This window comes from Dama dama, chromosome 9 (assembly GCF_033118175.1).
Source record: "Dama dama isolate Ldn47 chromosome 9, ASM3311817v1, whole genome shotgun sequence".
Taxonomy (NCBI): Eukaryota; Metazoa; Chordata; class Mammalia; order Artiodactyla; family Cervidae; genus Dama; species Dama dama.
In genome coordinates, this window is record NC_083689.1 from 46,239,442 (window position 1) to 46,258,989 (window position 19,548).

Sequence of the window (19,548 nt, forward strand, 5' to 3'; positions counted from 1 at the left end):
GTAAACTGAGGCAGACAGGGAGGGTTCCAGACTCCAGGTCCTTCTGCCCCACCCCACCTCCTCCCACAGCCTGGCCATGGTCCTGGCTTCATCCATCTGACCCTGCCCCTCAGGGTCTCTGAGGAGAAGGGGTGAGAAGGGGCAGAAGCGCACCCACTAGGCAGGTGCTGCGGAACAGGATGGTTATAGCGCCCAGTGGCTCAGCAGCTGGTGGGGGCAGCTCTATAGCCAGACCCAGACTGGTCCCCAGTGCGCATGCAGCCCCGCCCCCGCCTCCTTTTCCTGGGTGCAGAGTGGACGTGAGGGGAGGGGCCGTGGGGATGCAGTGCACCCCGCCCCCAGCCCTCCTCCGAGCCTGTGCGTGGGCGGTTCTGTGAATGGGTCCGCGGTTGAGTGGTCCCCAGGGACCCAGCCGGGGCTTGGGCCCACCTGGCAACGGCTGCCCATGCTGAGTCATCCCCGGCCCAGGCCTCCCAGGGCCCAATAGATAATGTGAGGAGGGGCCTTATCTGCCCGGGGTGGGGGGGCGGGGGACAAAGGGGCTGAGCTGTGATGGAGGACACACCAGATGGGTAGGAATCTAAGTTCTTCTTTAGCACCTGCTGTATACCAAGCCCACCCACTGTTACCTGTTTTGCCCTGGGGGCTGTCATCTGGGTGAGAATGAAGAAAGAAACTGTCCCCCAAATAAGTGCAGAGTCACGTGACCCGTGACAGATGCTGGGGGTGGGGGGGACAGGGAGCATTACTCAGGATGTTGCCCTGGCTTGGGGGTCAGAGCAGGAGCCAAAGAGGGTTTTAAGGATGGAGGAGGGGGACCCAGATGGGGGCACCAGCAATGCAGAGGCCCCAGACAGGACCAAGATGGGGACAGTGAGGGGCCAGCACTGGAGAGGTGCCAGGTGCCGGCATCCAGGGGGTCAGCCCCACCCACCCAGCCTGGCAGGTAGGAGGTCTGGCTTCTCCTGACAGAGGCAGGGAGCCAAGGGCAGCCTTGGAGCAGGGGAGACACAGCCTGATCTTGATGTAGAGATTGAAAGCTCCCGGGACCCTCCACTCTGGGAAGCTGCAGGGAAGTGTCATCTTGGTTGCTCTGAGGGGGGACGTTGAAGGATTAAAAGCCAGCTGTGGGGCCTTCTCTGCTGTTTCACTGCAGTTTCACTTGGTTTACTGGCGGTATGATGAGTCAGTTTTTGTCCATACCCCAAAGGATATAGAAATAGGTGAGATTTATAATAATGGCCAAAAAAGGGAAACAAGCCAAATGCCCATCAGTGGTGAATGGATGAACGCATGTGTCCCTCCACACACCTGGAATATTTACTCAGCCACGAAAAGGAGAGAAGCCCTGACACTCACTATCACGTGGACAGACCCTGAGAACCCAATGCTCAGTGAAAAGCAGACACAGAAGGACACACAGGGTGTGACTGCACTGATGGGAAATGTCCGGAACTGGCAGATCCACAGACATGAGTGGGCTCCTGGTTGTCAGGGGCTGCAGGGGAGGGGGTTCTGGTGAGGATAAGGTTTTTTTGGGGGGGGAATGGAAGGTTCTGGAACGAACAGAGGTGGTGGTTGCCGAACACTGTCTGTGCACAGAAGGCCCCTGAATCATTCACTGTAAAACAGCTAATTCTATAGTACGTGACTTTCACCTCCATAAATATTTTCTTTAACAATCCAGGATAAAGCAGGCGAGATTAAGGCGGCGCCCAGCCCTGCCTGTCGCCCGGCTCCTCCTCCATCCCTCGTCCCTTCCCTAACCGCCTCCTTGTCCTGTGCTCCCCATGGGGGTGGGGGGTCAGTGAGGGTAGGCTGGAGGTTCTGTTCCTGCCCCCACCCCCACCCCATTGCAGCCGTGGGGGAAGCATCCTTCTCTGGTTCCCAGGAGCTGTGGTTGGACACAAGTGTGAAAACAGGCCTTTTTACACCTGCCCCCAGCTGTGGGCTCTCCAAGCAGCATCCTTGTCTGCCGGGGACAGAGTTGTCCTGCTCAGGACCTGGGGGCTCTCCGCGATCCCGAATCCTTCCAGTCTCTCCTGATTTGAGTCCCTGTCTCTGCTGTCCAAGGACACAGCCTCACTCCTAGAGTCCCTCTGCCGCCCGGTGGCCTCGTCCCTCCAAGACAGGGCCCCTCGGACTTTGGAGCCGCCTGGGTGGCAGGAGGGGGCCGAGCAGACACTGTTGAGGGGGCAAAGGTCCTCTCAGGGGCCCCGGGCGGGCGGTCTCTTTATAGCTAGGGCCTCCTCAGCCTTGAGCCGGACACAGCCCTCGCCCTCAGCCCCGTGGGGACTGGGGACGTGGTGTCTGGGAGGGGTCTCCTGATTGCGGGCGGTCCTGGGGGCCCCTCCCCCCTGCACCAGGCCCCCCTGTGGGTTGATAGAGGCCTGTCCTCCTCTTCCAGGCTGGCAGGTGGTGCCCTGGCTCCTGAGGTGTCTGCTGTCCCCACAGGGCAGCTTCCAGTGAGGGAGGGTCCCACCTGAGGGTCCCACCCCAACCCCCACTCCCACCCCCAGCTCCAGCCAGGGCTTCTGGAGGCCTGGTCAGCAGCTGGGTGGTGGTGGTGGTGGTGGTGGTGGAAATGCTCACCATTCGCCACAAACAAGAATTTCCTGTTTGCCCCTCGAGCACTTGGGGGAGGGGGAGGTTATCTCGCTTTTTCCTCCACAGCCCCTCCCCCACCCACTACCTGAGCCTGGAGCCCCGAGCCTGCCTGGCTTTATCTGCTTCCTCCTGGACGCTGGCCCCTCCACCCTCCATGGGGCAGGCGTGGGGGGGGGGGGGCAGGCGGGAGGGGGGCGGGGGTGGGGTGGGAGGGATCCCTCCAAAGATCCCCGCTCTGTACCCCCTCCAGCCTTCTCCCACACCTGTGCTGGACCCAGAGCAAGGCAGGTGTTGGGCCCTCACACTCACCGTCCCCCCTCCCCAGGGTGGTCAAGTGTCTACTGAGAAAGCTATATGGGGCGCCAGGCTTGTGTCTTTGCCTGAAAGGAAACTGAGGCTGAGGCCGGGGTCAGAGGATGAGGAGGGGCCAGGAAACTGCTTTCCAGGGGAGGGAGCACAGGTGGAAAGGCCCTGAGGTGAGCTCTGTGCCTTTTGCTCCAAAACCATGATGTGGTCCAAAGGGGCTAAGCAGAGGGAGGTAAGGGCCAGCAGTGACCACAGGGGAAGTATAGTCCTCGTTGGGGTGATGGGGAGACGGGAGACTGCAGGGCAGGGGAGGTCGGGACTGGGCTTTACCTGGTCTGTGCCTCAGTTTCCCTTCTGTGAAGTGGGTGGTGCTGAGTAGGGGGAAGATGGACCACGGGCAGCCAAGCCTTGGTAACTAGCCGACAGATGTGTTCCACCAATGGAGGGGGGCCCCACCACAGCCCAGAAAGGTGGGCCACATGGCCATGTCCCAGTGACTCTGCCTGGCAGGTAGAAAATGGGAAGGGAGGTGTGTACTTGGGAGCATTTTTGGGGACCCCCAGCCCAGGCCCACACATCCACACCCACATCCTCAGGTTCCTGTGCCCCCTTCACAGATGGGGCTGGGGGAGGGCAGAATCTGAACCAGCGGGGCAGACCTAGGAACCCCCAAGATGCTTATCTGCCCAATCCTGGGCTGCAGGTGCCCGAGAGCATGGGTCATGCCCAAACATGTCTGGGATTTGGGAAAGGATGGGGGGAATCCTGTCCCCAAGTTGTGGTGAGAAATCAAAGTCCATTTTAATGAGCACTTTTGAAGCAGCTGCTGTGTGCCCAATCCTAGACTCCTAGATGGGAAAACCACCGACACTCTCCCAGGAGGACAGTGTGAGTCCACGCGGCTCAGTTGTGCAGGGGACAGGGCGGGGCGGGGTGGGGTACACAAGAGAGTCACCCACAGTTGGCGGACCTGGTCCCAGTGAGAACGCAGCTGCAGATAGCCCTCCGGGATGACCTCAGCACAGAGACCTGGGTGACAGGGAAGCCTGGGGCAGAGAGCTCAGCCAGGGCCAGGCCAACATTCCAGGCCAGAGGAGCTGCCAGGTCAAAGGCCAGAGGTGGGACCACGGCCCCTGGCGGGCTTGAGAAGCTGCAGGAAGGCCGGTGAGAGGTCAGTGGGGAGGGCCCTGGCAGGTCCTCCAGGACCACGTGGCCGCAGGGAGGTGGGGTGCCCTCAGCTGGAGGAGGCCCCGTGATCACAGCACCTGTGGCCCCAGTGCTCAGCTTTGGGGAGGGAAGAGCCAGGCAGTTTATCTCCCGCTTCAGCCCCAGGGGGGTTTCCTGAGGTTTTGCCCAACCTCCAGCCTGGGTTTGCAGCTCTAGGCATGACAGCACCTCCTGGGCCCTCCGGAAAGGGGCAGGGTTTCAGCCAGAGGACCCAGGTGGGCCGGAGGCCTGGGCGTGGCCAGGGAGGTGTCCTGGCCCAGCTATGTGGCTTGAAAGCCTTGTGAGACCAGGTAATTGGGCCCAGCAGCTCATGGTGGAGGGGGAGGGGGCGGACACCGTCCACAGCTCCCCCTTGGCTGGGGCTTGGTGGGCTGCCTTGGCCAGCTGACCAGGGCAGGACACACCCCACAGGGGTGCGGAACTTGGGGCCAGAGCCCCATAAAGCTAGGCGGCCTTTACTGCCCGTCTTTGTTGTCGGCTGCCCACAGCAACAGCCATTAAAGCTGCCCCCTCTGCCGGCTGCCTGGGGACCTGCCCACCCCCTTTATGGCCTCTCATAATGCCCCGGCCCCATGGGGGTCTGGCCATGCCACCACTGCCGCCCACTGTCTGGCCTGGGGGTTAGTGAGTGGACCCCCTCTAAGCTGGGCCGCCTGTGCAACCAGCTGGTTTCTGCCCTGAAACTCCGTTTGCCCACCTGGAATACGGGCATCCTGATGGTGCCATGAGTGCTGGGTGAAGCTGTTGTACTTATCAACCACTGTCCCTGAAAGATGGGGAAACTGAGGCAGGAGGGGTGCTCTGATCTCTTGTGGGGGCTAGACCTGGAAAGGAAGGGGTTCATGCAGGGTGGGCCCCCCTCCACTGGGATTTGAATCTTACAGGAGGAAGTGTTGCCCCTTGTCAAGACAGGCTTGAGGTTGGGTGAACCCCATGTGAGCTTCCTGGAGCAGGTATGACAACTGATTGGACGGGACGACTGACCACACACCGGATGGCTTAGATCTACAGAGATCTTCTTGGTTCTGGAGAACTGTGGCCAGGGTCAGGCCATGGCAGGGCCCTCCTCCCTCCAGGAGCTCCAGAGGCGAGTCCTCCCGCCTCTTCCAGCTCCTGGGTCTCTGGGCGTCCCTTGGCCTGTATCCACATCAGCCCAGTCTCTGTCTCATCTCCCCATGTGTCTGCCTGTCTTCCTCTCATAAGGACCCCAGTCGTCCTACTATGAAAACCTTCATCATGACTAATGACGTCGGCAGAGATGCCGTTTCTGCACAAGGTCCAGTCCTGAGGTTCTGGGTGGATGGAAATTTGAGGATGAACCCCCACAAGTCACTCTGGTCTTCTCTGCCCAGCCTGGCCCATGTCGCAGCTGAGCAATCAGGGTTCACTAACCGATCATCTATTAAGCAACTGCTGTGTGCTCAGCCCTGTTTTAGACACCAGAAACAAAAACAGACAAACTCCTTGGGCAGACAGACAGGAGACCGGACCAGGGTGTGAATCACGGGCTCTGAGGAAGGGGTGAGGGGCCCACACAGTGCTGGGGGCTGTGTGGGCTGGAGTGGGGGTTGGGGCGGGGACAGCAGAGGGGCCCGGATGGGTGCACGCCTCTGGCCACCATAAATCAGTGCAGGAATGCAGCTGGCCGGCCTGGCTGGGCAGGGTGGAGACAAAGGCCGGGCCTAGACCACCCAGGGCTGGACTCCTAGCTCTCCCAGCCTGTTCCCTTCAGTCCCCGCATTGTCTCCACTACACAGACTAGGAAACTGAGGCCCAGAGAGGGGCCAGATGGCTAACGGTAGCCTCCCCGAGGACCCTGCCTTCCCAGGCCCAGGGATGTCCCATGCCACGGGAGCTGGGCCTTACCCTGTTCTTAGGCCTTGATGACGGATTATCCCAGCTGGAGCTAATTGGTGGTTTCAAGGCCCCCCACCACAGTCCTGCTCACCCTGTGTCCAGGCAGCCACGGGGGCACATTCCCTAGAGCTTAATTTGAAGCCTGCTATTTGCACTGCCCCTCCTCGGCAACCCCCACCTCCCCCCGCCCCCCACCGCCAAGCTTTGCTCTCTAATTACCTCTACTGGCTTCCCTGCCCACCAGCACCTGGGAGCTGACAGTTGAGACTAGGACACCCTGCCCTGCAAATACCGCAGACCTCCATAACTGGTGGACCCAGGCAATGGATGTGCAGGACAGAGCTCCTGAGAGTCCTGACTCTGTCCCAGGCCTGCCTCTGTGCCCTGCGGGAGCATACACACTGGCTTGGTGGACAGTGCCAGACATCCACCACCCTCATGGTGGCAATAGTCTGGGTGAGACAAATTGTGTCCCCCAAAATTATATGTTCAAGACTCAGCTTGAGCACATACCTGTGATCAGAGCATGACGCAGGAGTCGGGTATCTGCAGGTGTGAGCAGTTAAGGATGGGGATGAGATGGCCCTCAGCCAGTGAGTGGGTGCCCCATGGGAAGAGGGGACTTTGGACAAATCCCCAGGAAGAAGCCACGCAAGGCAGAGGCAGAGACCAGGGTGGTGCAGCTGCAGGCCTGGGACACTTGGGCCCCTGCAAGCTGGGAGAGACGGAAGAATCCCCCTTAGAGCCATACCTTGACTCCAGATGGCTGGTCTTCAGAACCAGGCAGAAATACATAAATATCCATGGTTTAAGCTGAGCGTGTGGTCAACTGCTACACCGCCCCAGGACAATGTCTCAGTGTCTTTGTCTGATGGCAGCAGCAGGCTCTTGCTGCCTGCTCAGCGGGACCTCGGCAGATGTTTGGATGCTGGGGGACAGGGCCAGTGCTGAGCCCCTCTGCTGGCTCTCCTACTGGCAGTCCCCTCAACTAACGTTCCAAGTGACGTGAACATTCTGCCAGCTCCGACACCCACTAACCCATCCCCTCCCTGCCTTCACAGCTCTACGAACTGGACGCAGACCCCAAGAGGAAGGAGTTCCTGGATGACTTGTTCAGTTTCATGCAGAAGCGAGGTGAGGTCTGCCTGCCAGGAGGATGGGCCCTGCTGGCCACAGCCTGGGGCAGATGTGTCAGAAAGTGAGCTCCCCGTGGCTGGAGGCATCCAAGAGATGCCTGAGCGGGAGACATAGCCCTGCCATGGTGGCAAGCATCTGAGAGAAGAGGCACCGTCCTGCCATGGGTATCTGACAGAGGAGGCCCAGCCCTGCAGGTCTGGTTGGGGAGGCACAGCTGTGAGAGTATAAGGGGTATGTTCTTGGGTGGGGGGGAGGGTCTTGGGACCCCAACCCAGAAGTGACAGTGCAGGCTTCCTCCCTTGCTGCTCCCAGGATCCCCCACAGCAGGCCAGCCTCTGTGTGGGGAACAGGGTTGGATTCCCAGGAGGGCAGGCGCTGGGTGGTGGGCAGAAGCTCCTGGCAGACTGGAGACTGGCCTTCCTGCTGCTGCAATTGGTGGGAGGTTTGGGTCCCTGCTCCCACCTGGGGCCTCAGTTCCTCAGTCTGTGAGATGGGCCACCTGCACCCCCTGCCGTGTGGTGGTCAGTGCCCACATGTGCTGAGTGCCAGGGCCACAGTTATTATGCAAAGACAGGGTACCAGGCCCGAGCCACCTCTGCCCCCCAACCCCACCCCCAGTGTCTGGCAGATGCCAGACACAGCCTTGCAAACAGGAGATGACCAGGGACAGAGGCCAGGCCTAGGGGGCATTCAGGGACAGCCAGGCCCAGAGGACCCCCAGTACCCCCCCGCCCCCAGCTCAGAGCTCCAGCCAGATGCAGATCCTAGGAGTACCCACTGCAGTGTGGGCTCAGTTCCCTGACACCCCCACACCCCCACTGTTCAGGGAAGGAAACTGAGGCCTGGAGAGGCAGGAAGGGGTGGGGCCGGTATGGGCTGCAGGGGCCTGGCAGCTTCTTTGTCCAGGGCCCCTGCCTGCCTCTCCCTGCTAGCAGCTTCTGTAAACACAGGCCCAGGCCGGAAGGGAAGGAGATGAAAGGGGAGGGGGCTGCGGCCTCCGCATTAACCCCTCCTGTACCGGGGTAGAGGAGTCCAGCCCAGCCCAGTTATCTTCCAGCCCAGCCAGGCCTGCTGCCCCCTCTGCAGTCAGAGAGCTCCCACCCCACCCTTTATCAGCCCGGTCCACACCTACCAGAGACCCCCACTGACCCCCAACCATGGGGCTCCAAGCCCTTAGGCCCAAAGCCCACCCACTCTGCCAAAGACTGGGTTTCTGGTGTCCTGGAGGCATGGAGGGAGTATGCTGAGCTGCTCTGGAGTGGGGTGTCAGTGAGGCCAGGTTCTCTGAGGCCCCAGCTCCTGGCCACCCAGGCTTTCAGGGTCTGTGTCCAGCCCTGCCTCCCTCACCAAGCCAGGTGCTCCTGAGGACAGGAAGCAACAAACTCCTATGCATCCCTCAGAACCCAGCTCCAAGGCCCTGCTTTCCCACCTTCCTATTGAACCCTCCTGTCTATAATTGGGATGGAAGGCCTTGGGGCTGAGAATCTGGATAACACGTCCTGCATCCCACAAGCCCCTTCCCGTCACTCCAGGGGGAAAGTAATTCCCACTTCCCCTGCCCCCATCACAAAGTCAAAAAAGGTCTCTAACTGGATGGTTCTCCAGAGTCTCCAGGGCAAGAAGTGGGGGAGGGGCCCTGCCTGCACCCCACCCTCCTGCTGTTTCCTTGACGACCTCTCCACCCTTCCTTATCACCCCCCTGCCCGCCTCCATCAATGCCTCTCTGTGCTCACCCAGCTCCACGTCTTCTATAAACATCCGCCTGCTGCCGAGCCAGGGCCCAGGGTCCTGGGAGAAGCCCAACTCAGAGCCTAACTCAGCATCCCGGGTGGGCCAGGCGGGCGCTGGGGGTGCCACTGACACCTGGTGTTGCTTGTCTCTCTCCTTGGGCTGGAAAATGAAGTGGGGGGATCTGAGGCCCATCTTACTCCACCTCCGCCAGGCTGTGTTTGTTCCTTGGGGATTTGGCGACTTAGGAAGCAGCCAAGGTTGGCAGGAGGTGGTTCTGAGATGTCCGGCTGGGGCTGGGGAGTGGGGAGTGGAAACCAGGGTCCCAGGTCCAGAGCACCATGGTGGGGGCGGAGGGAGCGGGAGCCAGATTCCATCTCTGCACGGAGGGCAGGCCTGCCCTCAGGGCTGCGATTGGATGGGTGCCCAGCTGCCTTCACTGTTGTTTACTGACACCTGCTGTATGCCAGGCTGGGCATGGGGTGGGGGTACTTCATGTGAGCAGGATAGTGTGGCGGCCACAGAGAGTAAACCTGTAATTTCACTGCCCGGGGGAAAAGTATAATTGGGGGCTTCTCCACCGTCAGCCAGAAAGGTGCCAGGCAGACTGACTGAAACCTAGGGGCTCCCTTGGCTGGGAGGCACATGTTCAGGGGCTCGGATCATCAGGGTGGGCAGAAGTGGGGAGAAGGCCTGTCTGCAGGGAGGGGCCCCTCTCCCCTGGCTGGCCCATCTCTCTGCTATCTAAACTGCAAAGTGGATTAACCAGCCCTGCTTCCCCACTGCAGAGCCCCAGGGGACCTGGAGGGAGCTGGCCTCGGGGAACACAGCGGAATTGTTTTGGCAGCTGTCGGTTGTAGAAAGAATAACAGAGGCTGTATTTCTCATGCTGGGCCCCCAGGTTGGCCCTGTAGCACCTCTTCATCCCCAGATGAGCAGCATGAACCCAGATCACTGATGGAAATACTGAGACACAGCCGTCTCGGGGCTCTTGCAAGCTGGGGTCTGACCCAGTGACCCTGCCCCCAGCGGATGCTGGGTGCCACACTGGCTGGGGCAGGGATGCTTCTTTACCCCCTATAATGCCAGGGGCAGCCCTCCAGAGGGCCAGCTGCCTTGGGTCAGCTGTGCCAAGGGTACCCACTCTCACTGATGCATTGGGCGCCACCTCAAGTGACAGCACCCGCCTCTCCACAGGGACACCTGTGAACCGCATCCCCATCATGGCAAAGCAGGTACTCGACCTGTTTATGTTGTACGTGCTGGTTACGGAGAAGGGCGGCTTGGTGGAGGTCATCAACAAGAAGCTGTGGCGGGAGATCACCAAGGGACTGAACCTGCCCACGTCCATCACCAGCGCTGCCTTCACACTGCGCACCCAGTAAGTGCCCGCTCACGCCAGGCAGAAAGGACCCTAGGTAGAAAGGACCACAGAGCAGGGGGTCACGGAAAGTCCCGGCCTTTAGGCCCTGCCAGTTGAGTGCTCAAGGATTAGCAGGTGGTGGTCATGGGGATGGGACGTGCTGCAGGACAGGCATCGCGACAGAGGGAACAGCATAGGTGAGGACAGGGGCTCAGAGGACCAGTGGGCATCCAGACAGGGAGGTGGGGCTTGGCTTCATGCAGACCCCTAAGGTGTCCTGAGTGCCATCCTGCCTCTTGTCCCTGCCCACAGGTATATGAAGTACCTGTACCCCTACGAGTGTGAGAAGCGTGGCCTCAGCAACCCCAACGAGCTCCAGGCAGCCATCGACAGCAATCGGAGGGAAGGCCGGCGCCAGAGCTTTGGGGGCTCCCTCTTTGCCTACTCGCCGGGCGGGGCTCACAGCATGCTGTCCTCGCCCAAACTGCCTGTGTCCTCCCTGGGCCTGGCCGCCAGCACCAACGGCAGCTCCATCACCCCAGCCCCCAAGATCAAGAAAGGTGAGGGCTGCGCAGGGCTTGGGGCCTGATCATGACTCTGCTTTAGCCTGGCAGTGTGACCTAGGGATGGGGATGTCTCTTTCCCTTTCTGGGTGACCAGGAAGATAGGCCCCAAAGTGGGTGTGGAAGAGGGCTACCTACCCACCAGTGGTATGCCTGTGGCAGACATTACTAGTCAACTGCTGTTCCTTCAACCTTGGCCCATGGCAGGCAGACATCTCTAATCAATTTGTTTCCCCTAAACCTGTGCCCTTGGCATATATCACAAATCAATAGTTGTTACCTCCAATTCTATGCCAAGTCGGAGAAGGCAAACCATGCCCAATTTTCCTATCCTTTGCCCGTGGCAGACATTGCTAATTAATCACTCTTTTACTGTAGCATTTGTCCAGGCTGCTGCCCGTGGTTGTCTCTAGTCCCTTGATGTGACAGACATTGCTAGTTGATCACTGTATTCTCTTCCCTTTGAACTTTAGAATTCTTCTGAACACACGGTGCCAGTGTGGGTCATCAAACTGACTGTAACCACCCTTGGAGCTATTGCTCAGTGCTCACTGGCCCTTTCTGAGCCTAGCTCTTATTATGGGTAAAGTGCAGGAGATTATACCTTTGTGGAGTTGTTGGGGACCTTGGGTGTGTAAAATGCGCAGCGTGCAACACCCTAGACCCCATCCATGGCAGATATCACCAGTTGATCATCGAGCCTCTGAATCCTTCCTAACACAGAATCACAACAGCTCATGTGGTGGGCTGGCCTCAAGCAGGCTGGTGCACTGTCCAAGGTCCCGTTTCTCATCTGCTACACGAACTGTGACTCCCTACGTCACAGGCTTAGCCCAGGGATCCAGGATGATCCTCCCAGCACCCTGAGAATTCAGGGCTGGTCAGATCTAAGGTGAAAGAGATCTCGCCAGTGTCAGCTCCCTCCAACCTCTATGGGCCTCTGTTTACCCCGCCCCAGCCTCGGGGAGTCACAGCCATACCTGTGAATGTCATTAGGCATCCATTCTCTGTGAGCCCCATGCTGGAGCTCAGGAGGACAGTGGAGGACAAAAGAGAGCTCCGAACCCAATGGAGCTCATGAGGGAGCTGGGGAAAGATGGTTGTAATGGGTCCGAGGGGCTATTTGGAACCGAGAGTAGCAGAGATGGCTGCAGAGACTCCAGGGCAGAGGGGCTGGCAACTGCAGAAGTTGGAATGGGGTCCATCCTGGAGAGGCAGTCTCTGGCCACTAGAGAGAGACTCAAGAGGAAGAATTGGGAGAAGAGAGAGTGGGTCATAGTGGGACCAGTGAGTGGGAATGATGGGGTTGTTTGTTTCAACCGCTGGAGAGGGGAATGGTCCAGAGCTGGTTCTGGGCTTGGGCTGCGTGCGTTTGATTTCAGCTCAACTTCTCTTCAGCCTAGTGGCCTCAGGAAAGTTATCCATCCTCTCTGAGCCTTGGGTTTCTCAGCAGTAAAGTGGAGAAGAGGGTGTCTAGGTAGAAATGGGGTTGATGGGATGGTTCACATTAAGTGCTTTAGACAAGATGTGGTGAGCTCTGGTTGTAATTAATATTGTATGTGTATGTAACATGTGCTACTATGGTCTCTGTATGATACTACTTAATGATGCCAAGCAGTACTGTATACTGTAACTATCATTAGTATTGTTACCATTATGGTGATATCTGACGTCAGCCTGAGAGTAGAAAGGCTCTTAGCACTTGTGTTTGTTCCAAAACCTGTCCACTTCATCCCTTGAGAGGAAGTGAGCACCCCATCAGGGGAGGTATTCAAGGAGGCACCTTCCTGCCTTGTGTGGGAGGCAGGGACTAAGCTACCTCCATTCCCTTCTGGCCACCAACTCCCCTTCTCTCCTGTCCAGAGGAGGATGCAGCCATCCCCATCACAGTCCCCGGCCGCCTGCCAGTCTCCCTGGCAGGTCACACCGTGGTGGCGGCCCAGGCAGTAGCAGCCCAGGCGGCCGTGGCAGCACAGGCAGCTGCCCTGGAGCAGCTTCGGGAGAAACTGGAGTCTGGGGAGCCTCCCGAGAAGAAGATGGCCCTGGTGGCAGAGGAGCAGCAGCGGCTGATGCAGCGGGCACTTCAGCAGAACTTCCTGGCCATGACAGCACAGCTGCCTATGAGCATCCGGATCAACAGCCAAGGTACCACCCCGGCACTCAGACCCTCTGTGCCTCTTGCACAAGAGAAGGGCCTCATAGCCAACATATGTAAAGAGTGCCTACAGATCAAAAAGAAAAAAAGGTAAACAGACCAGCACAAGGAATGGGCAGCTGGGACTCATCATGCATACTCAGTCGTATCCAACTGTGCAACTTCATGGACTATAGCCTGCCAGGCTCCTCTGTCCATGGGATTCTCCATGCAAGAATACTAGAGTAGTTTACCATTTCCTCCTCCTGGGGATCTTCTCAACCCAGGGATTGAACCCATGTCTCCTGTGGCTCCTGCATTGGCAGATGGATTCTTTGCCACTGAGTCACCTGGGGAACACAACGTATAAACTAGTAGGAAAAACTGTTTAACTCCATCTCTTTGGGGCTCTGCAAGTTAACTAGGGGATTCCATTTTTCATCCATCAGAGTTTAATAATATCAAATGTTGGTCAGGATGTGGTGGAAATGGGCCCCCTTGGTCCTACTGGTGGATGTGTAAACAGGTGACAACTTGGCAGTCTTTTTTTGGCTGTGCCTCGGAGTATGTGGGATCTTAGCTCCCTAACCAGGGATCAAACCTGTGCCTGCTGCATTGAAAGCATGGAGTGTTAACCACTAGACTGCCAGGAAAGTCCCAGGGGGAATCTTTTTTAAAGATAGAAGATGTACTTGCCAGAACTGGGTGATTCTGCTTGGTATCTAAAGCAGAGCTGATGCAAGGGCTCTAGGAAACTCACGTGTCCAAGGATGTTCACTGAAGATGTTTGCACGATGTCCCTAGTGTGTCCATCAGTAGGGGAATGAATGAACCAAGGCTGGAATACTCTGGCCATTAAAAAGAATGACATGATTTGGGCTTCCCCGGTGACTCAGACAATAAAGAATCTGCAATGCAGGAGATCCAAGTTCGATCCCTGGATCGATAAGATCTCCTGGAGAAGGGAATGGCAACCCACTCCAGTATTCTTGCCTGGAGAATCCCCATGGACACAGAAGCCTGGCGGGTTACAGTCCATAGGGTCGCAAAGAGTCAGGCATGACTGAGTGACTGAGCACAAACACATTGCTTAGGACTTGTAATCCTGCTGTACACCTGAAAAACTTAGCACTGTAAATCAACTAAACTCCAATAAAAATTATTAGAAAAAGACTTCCCTGGCAGTCCAGTGGCTAAGACTTTCCACTTCCACTGCAGGGGGCACAAGACTTCCATCCCTGGTTGAGGAGCTAAGATCCCACCTGCTTTGCAGTGAAGCCAAGAAATTTAAGAAAAAAAAAAAAAGTTTTAATTATTAGGGAAAAACAAGAGTTATAATCATGCAAAAAAACAAATTTCAGACAAATACATTCTTACTCAATAAGTATTTGTTGAATGCCTACTGTGTGTGCTGCTGAGAGATCAGGTCTGAAGCTCTGTGAAGCTTCACATCTGGTGGAGATGACCCACATGATACAACTCATTGCAAGGGGCCTGGTTTATGGTGACAAAGGGTGTTTTTTCTTCTTCCCACAGCCTCCGAGAGCCGCCAGGACTCGGCTGCGAACCTGACCAGCACCAACGGCAGCAACAGTATTAGCATGTCAGTGGAGATTAATGGAATCATGTACACAGGTAGGCTAGCCTGGCACGCACGTCCACCTTGACCATGTCTTTCCAGAGTCCTGGTTGCCCCTCGGGTGTGGCTGGCTTGAGCCCAGAGCTCTTCCCTCATGAGACTAGAGTGTGAGCGATAGTCTGTGTCTTATACTTAGGCAGGTGCTCAGCAAGTACTAAGTAAGTGCTCAGCATGGTCATATCACGTGTTGTGTACTTCAAAAATAATGTGGTCAGACCCATGACTCCTGTAGGCCACCAGGTGGCGATGTTGACATAGAACAGCTCTGTTTCTGTAAAGACCCCATGAGGAGAGGCTTGAGGAGGTGGTGGTGTCCTGGGGGAGGGGGACTTTGCTGGGAATCGCTCAGGAATCGCTCGCTCCTGTCATGTGGTCTTTTACATTCTCCACGACTTGTCTCTCCTCCTGTCCTTGCACCAGGAGTGCTGTTCGCCCAGCCACCGGCCCCCACGCCACCCTCCGCTCCCAGCAAAGGTGGAGGCGGCAGCAGCAGCCGGGGAGGAAACAGCGGGACCAACAGCAGCAGCAGCAGCAGCAGCAGTGCAGGCAGCCAGGCAGGTCCAGCAGGGATGTCTGCACCCCCCACATCTACCTCAAACAACTCATTGCCTTAACCGCAACACTCCCCACCCTGGGAACCTGCCAGATTGGGCAGGGGGTCCAGGTGGGCCAAGCAGGAGCTGGGATGGCGGAAGATACGGGTGGGGAGGGGAGGTATCCACAGAGGAGCGACAGCTTAACGCCAAAAAGAAAAGAAAAATATATATACATATATATATATATATATATAAAGAAAATTTAATAAAACAGGGGAAAACCAAGGAACACTTGAATTACTCAGGTTTCGGACATTCAGAGATGAATTGTGAGAATATCAAAGGAAATTAGAAATGAGGGAGGCAAATGTTTACTAGGGCTCTCCTGCAGCCCTGGTGGACCCATGTGGACTGGTGTCTGGTTTCAACAGGCCAATCCTGTTTACCTCATACATCCCTGCACTGTTTTTTCATTTTTATCTGTTATTTTCTTTGCTTTTTTTTTGTCCGTTTGTCACACACTCACCACACCCAGCTCCTTGTGTTGAATGAAACCCCTGAGCCAAGATCAGTTGAATTTTGTTGTTGTTGTTGCTTTCGGGAATTTGTTGTTGTTTTTTTAAAAGAAATAGTGAAATTCAAACTCTATAGGGTTTTTAAGAGGTTTTAGGGGTTTTGTTTTGTAAATATTCTATTTTATTCTTGGGGGAGGAATCAAACCTAGGAAAAGGATATATATATCTATATATTTGTGTTCATTCAGGGAAACTGGACTTGAAAAAGAAAAAAAAAAAAAAGGCCAAAAAAAACAAGTAATACCCTTTATTTTTCCCATGACTGATTTGGGTTCGGTTGTGCATTTCCTGTGGTGCAGTGGGCCCAGGACACTGGATGCCTGGGCTGGAGTCAGCAGAGCCGATGAACTCAGGTGGTGTGGGCTGGGCTGGGCTGGGCTGGGGGGTGCATGGCGGGGTCCTGGGGGAAGAGGGGCAGGGATGCTGAATGCTAGATGTCACCGGACTTGTGTTTCAGGCTGGGCTCCTCAGTCAGGAGCCCCGAAGTCTTAACTCAAAAGGAGAAATTGCTGGGGTGGGGGGTGCTCCCCCGCCAGCCCCAGGCTCCTGTCTCAGGGATGAACACAGCCTGGGGGTGCCGTGTCCGGGGACGCCGTGTCTGGGGGTGCCATCCCGGGACACCGTGTCCGGGGATGCCGCGTCTGGGGATGGGGGTGAGCCGGCCTTAGCTCAGGGCGGGGTTTCTGGGGCCATGGCACCCTGAACCCCCTCACCCCACCCCACTCCCGTTCTCATCTCTTTAACTTTGTCCCTCTATACTTGCTGGGAGCCCTGCAGTGACTCAAGGAACTACACACAGGCCGGGGGGGGGGGGGGGGTGGCCCGCCCTCCTACCCCCCGACCAACCCTGTTCCCCAGGTCAGAAGGCAGGCATTGGTGAGATGCAGCTGGGGTCGGGGGCGCCGGTCAGATGTGGCACGCAGCCTGCACATCCGTCGGCCCTAAGCCCAGGTGCGCTTTTGGGCCGTTTCCTTCCGTCCTCAGGACCAGGTAGTGTTGGGTGGGGCTGTGCCTCCCTCCCGCACGGCAGTGCTTTTTCACGTCCCTCTGAGGGTGGGGGTGGGCTGGGAAGAACGCAGCTGTTCCCAGGTGAGCCTGGAAAAACTAATTGGACCCCGGGAGCCTGACCTAACGAGCCCGGAGGGGCGGCGGGGCTCCGCCAGCAGCCTGCTCTCTCCCAACCCAGGCGTCATCTTGTTGCCTTGGAGACCTTGGGGGTGGTCCTGAGCCCCCAGTCTCGCCGGGTTTGCCTTCCTGTGGGGTGAGGTGTGTCTCTGGGAGGGAACCCATTTCTTTGGTGTATCTCAGGGTCGCTGACGCCCCCCACCCTCCCAGGAGAGGGTGGGGCAGGGCTTGGGCCTTTCTTCCTGCTTCTGGAAGGGTCTCCCCTCCTGTTGTCTCCCACTGCAGTGGCACAATCATTGTGGGAGGGGGATCCTTTTGTTCCCAGACACAATCTGCCCCCCTTGTTTGCCATCCCCCCTCTCCCTCTGCTCTCCCCTCACCTGACCCTGGGAGTGTGGGCGGCTGCCCTCTGCCCCCCACCCGCTTCCTGCCGGCCTTGTAGAGGGGGTTGTCTGCTGCGAGTTTCTTTCTACCTCAGGTCTGACTCTTGATGCCAAAACCCCCGCCTGGGTGCCCACCTCCCTAGCCCCCAGCTCAGGGTCCCACGCACGCATGCTGTTGCATCGACGTATATAGCGGGGCCCCGGCATCGGGGGACAGAGCGTCGTGCGGGCAATAGGCCAACCCCCCCACCCCCCGCATCTGACTCAGGGTGTGCCTGTGGTGCTGGGCAACGCTGATGATTGTAGGGGAGGGAGCATGGGCCCAGGAGGGGGGGACCCACCGGCCATGGAAATAGCAGGGGGTCCCGGGACCCACCGGCCATGGAAATAGCAGGGGGTCCCGGGGCCAGGAGGGACTTCGCCCTCCAAGGGGCCCTGCCTCTGCCTAGGTCGCTCCAATCAGTACCCCCACACTCCCAGCCCCACCGCTGCCTATCGGTGTGGGTTTCTGGGGTGCACTTAGCACCCCTTATGCAAACCTGGGGGGACCGGGGTTGAGTGCTGTTCATTCCTGAACGGGTGGGGCTTAGCAGCATGCCTTGGATGGGGGCCCCCAAACTCAGGGTGGAGAGGGGCTCGAGGGGTACCCCTGCTCTGCTGATGCTTGTGGACGGGCTGCTTCTAGAACCTTCCTTGTGACCTCCAAACTGGCCGCGGGTCTGTAGCTGTCCAGCTGGGGGCGGGCGGGGGTGGGGGGCGGGCACGGGGTGGCGGGTTGGTTTGTAATAGTTGTGCGTTTGTACAGTCACTTTTCTCACTGTTAGCATTTTTGCCCACCACCATTTTTTTTTCCCTTAATTTTGCTTCTGCATTTTTTTCTTGGCAAACACGACTTCAGCCTTTCATGCCTGACTTGTGAAATTTCAGTTTCTCTGGGGTTTGTCAGAAGGCGTGGGGAGCACGCCTGAACTCAGGTTAAAGGGAAAAAAAAACTTCCAATAAAAAGACGTAAAACTACTCTCTACCTCTGGCCGGGCTCAGCCTGTCGTACCTTGGCTGCGGCAGGGCAGCCCGTGACGATTTATTTCAGTTTTTGCAGGATATTCAGGTATTAAAAGGAAGGGGGGAAAAAAGACAAAAAAAAAAGTGTGATTTTGAAATTTAAAGGAACACTGAAAGTTTACATTTTATAACATTATTATGCAGATTGTATTTAAACTTCAGAAATATTTAAGACAATTGTAACCCTGTAAAGCTGATGAAATATTAAAACAAGACAAAACACTTCTGACTTTTAACAGAAAACTGCTCCTCTGGTGGTTTTTTTTGGGCGTCGCCCCACCCCTACTCTGCTCCTGGTGGCAGGAGGCTGAGGGCCTGATGGTGAGGTCCCCCAGCAGGGACTGTGCCCCCCATGGCCACTAAGCCACGTCCCCCATGTCCTCCAGTGGGTGCAATGGTGGGGGGAGGAGGGGACAGTGGATGGCCCACCCCCAAGCCAGCAGTGCCTGGCCCTTGTGGGTGAAATGTAGGGACCCCCACACACCCACCAGAAGGAGCCCAAGCAGTCTTGGCAGCCATATGGGTCCACCCTGCACCCACCCCCCAGACTTCCGGCTGTGGTTCAGTGCACACTTCTACACTTGACCTGAGGACCCAAAGTAAGCAGACCAAGAGTCAGACTCAGCCCTGGGACCCTTGGGCTCAACACACCTGGAAGGGAAGCCCGTGTGCATTTTCTGAGCATCCTTTCTTCATCCGCCTCTCATCCCCACCCCATGAGCAGAGGACCTAATGGCCTCAAGGTCAGCATGGCCGAATGGTGGGTAGGACTGGCCTCTTGCGACCTGGTTCCCCGGCATCCGCTGGCCTGGGCCGGTCCCTCCTGCCTGGGTCAGCCCCCAAGTCTGCGTTGAGTGAGGAAAAACAATTCACTCCTGGTGCACGCGCCTCCCCATAGCCCATTCTTGTGGTCCCAGCCTCAGCGAACCAGGGGGACCTGCAGAACTCAGAGGGCAGGGGTTAACCCACCTGTCTCTCAGAGCCCCCCTGCCCTCCCCCACCACGGAGGTAAAGGAAAAGTGATTTTTTTTTTTTTTAAAGGCCCTCTGGGCAAACTGGATCGGCCAGTCCAGCATCTTCATTCCTCTGAAGAGGCCCAGAGAGGGGCCCAGAGGCCGTGAGGTTACACAGCCCCGAGGCCGGGGAGGGAAGCAGGGAGGGTGTCGGGCCCCACCCCCTCCTCCCCAGCCTCTCAGATCCCCGCGGAGCCTCCCACTCCGTGCCAGTGAGTAGGCCGGGGAGCCTCCCTGGAGGTGAAACTCAAAACCACGTCTGATCAGCAGAGTCGCGGGAGCCAGCCCGAAGC

At 57.4% G+C, this 19,548-nt stretch overlaps 1 protein-coding gene across 3 annotated transcripts in view; it reads left to right on the plus strand.

Annotated features, from left to right (window-relative positions):
* Positions 1 to 18,485, plus strand: part of ARID3A (AT-rich interaction domain 3A) — a 35,623-nt gene extending 17,138 nt beyond the window's left edge. For all 3 annotated transcript variants that reach the window (XM_061151174.1, XM_061151175.1, XM_061151176.1), the window contains exons 4-9: positions 7,059 to 7,131; positions 10,060 to 10,243; positions 10,538 to 10,785; positions 12,652 to 12,933; positions 14,459 to 14,557; positions 14,982 to 18,485. In XM_061151174.1, the coding sequence (XP_061007157.1) occupies positions 7,059 to 7,131; positions 10,060 to 10,243; positions 10,538 to 10,785; positions 12,652 to 12,933; positions 14,459 to 14,557; positions 14,982 to 15,175 (1,080 nt within the window). In that variant the 3' untranslated portion in view covers positions 15,176 to 18,485. The remainder of the gene's footprint in view (positions 1 to 7,058; positions 7,132 to 10,059; positions 10,244 to 10,537; positions 10,786 to 12,651; positions 12,934 to 14,458; positions 14,558 to 14,981) is intronic.
* Positions 18,486 to 19,548: the final 1,063 nt, after the last annotated feature.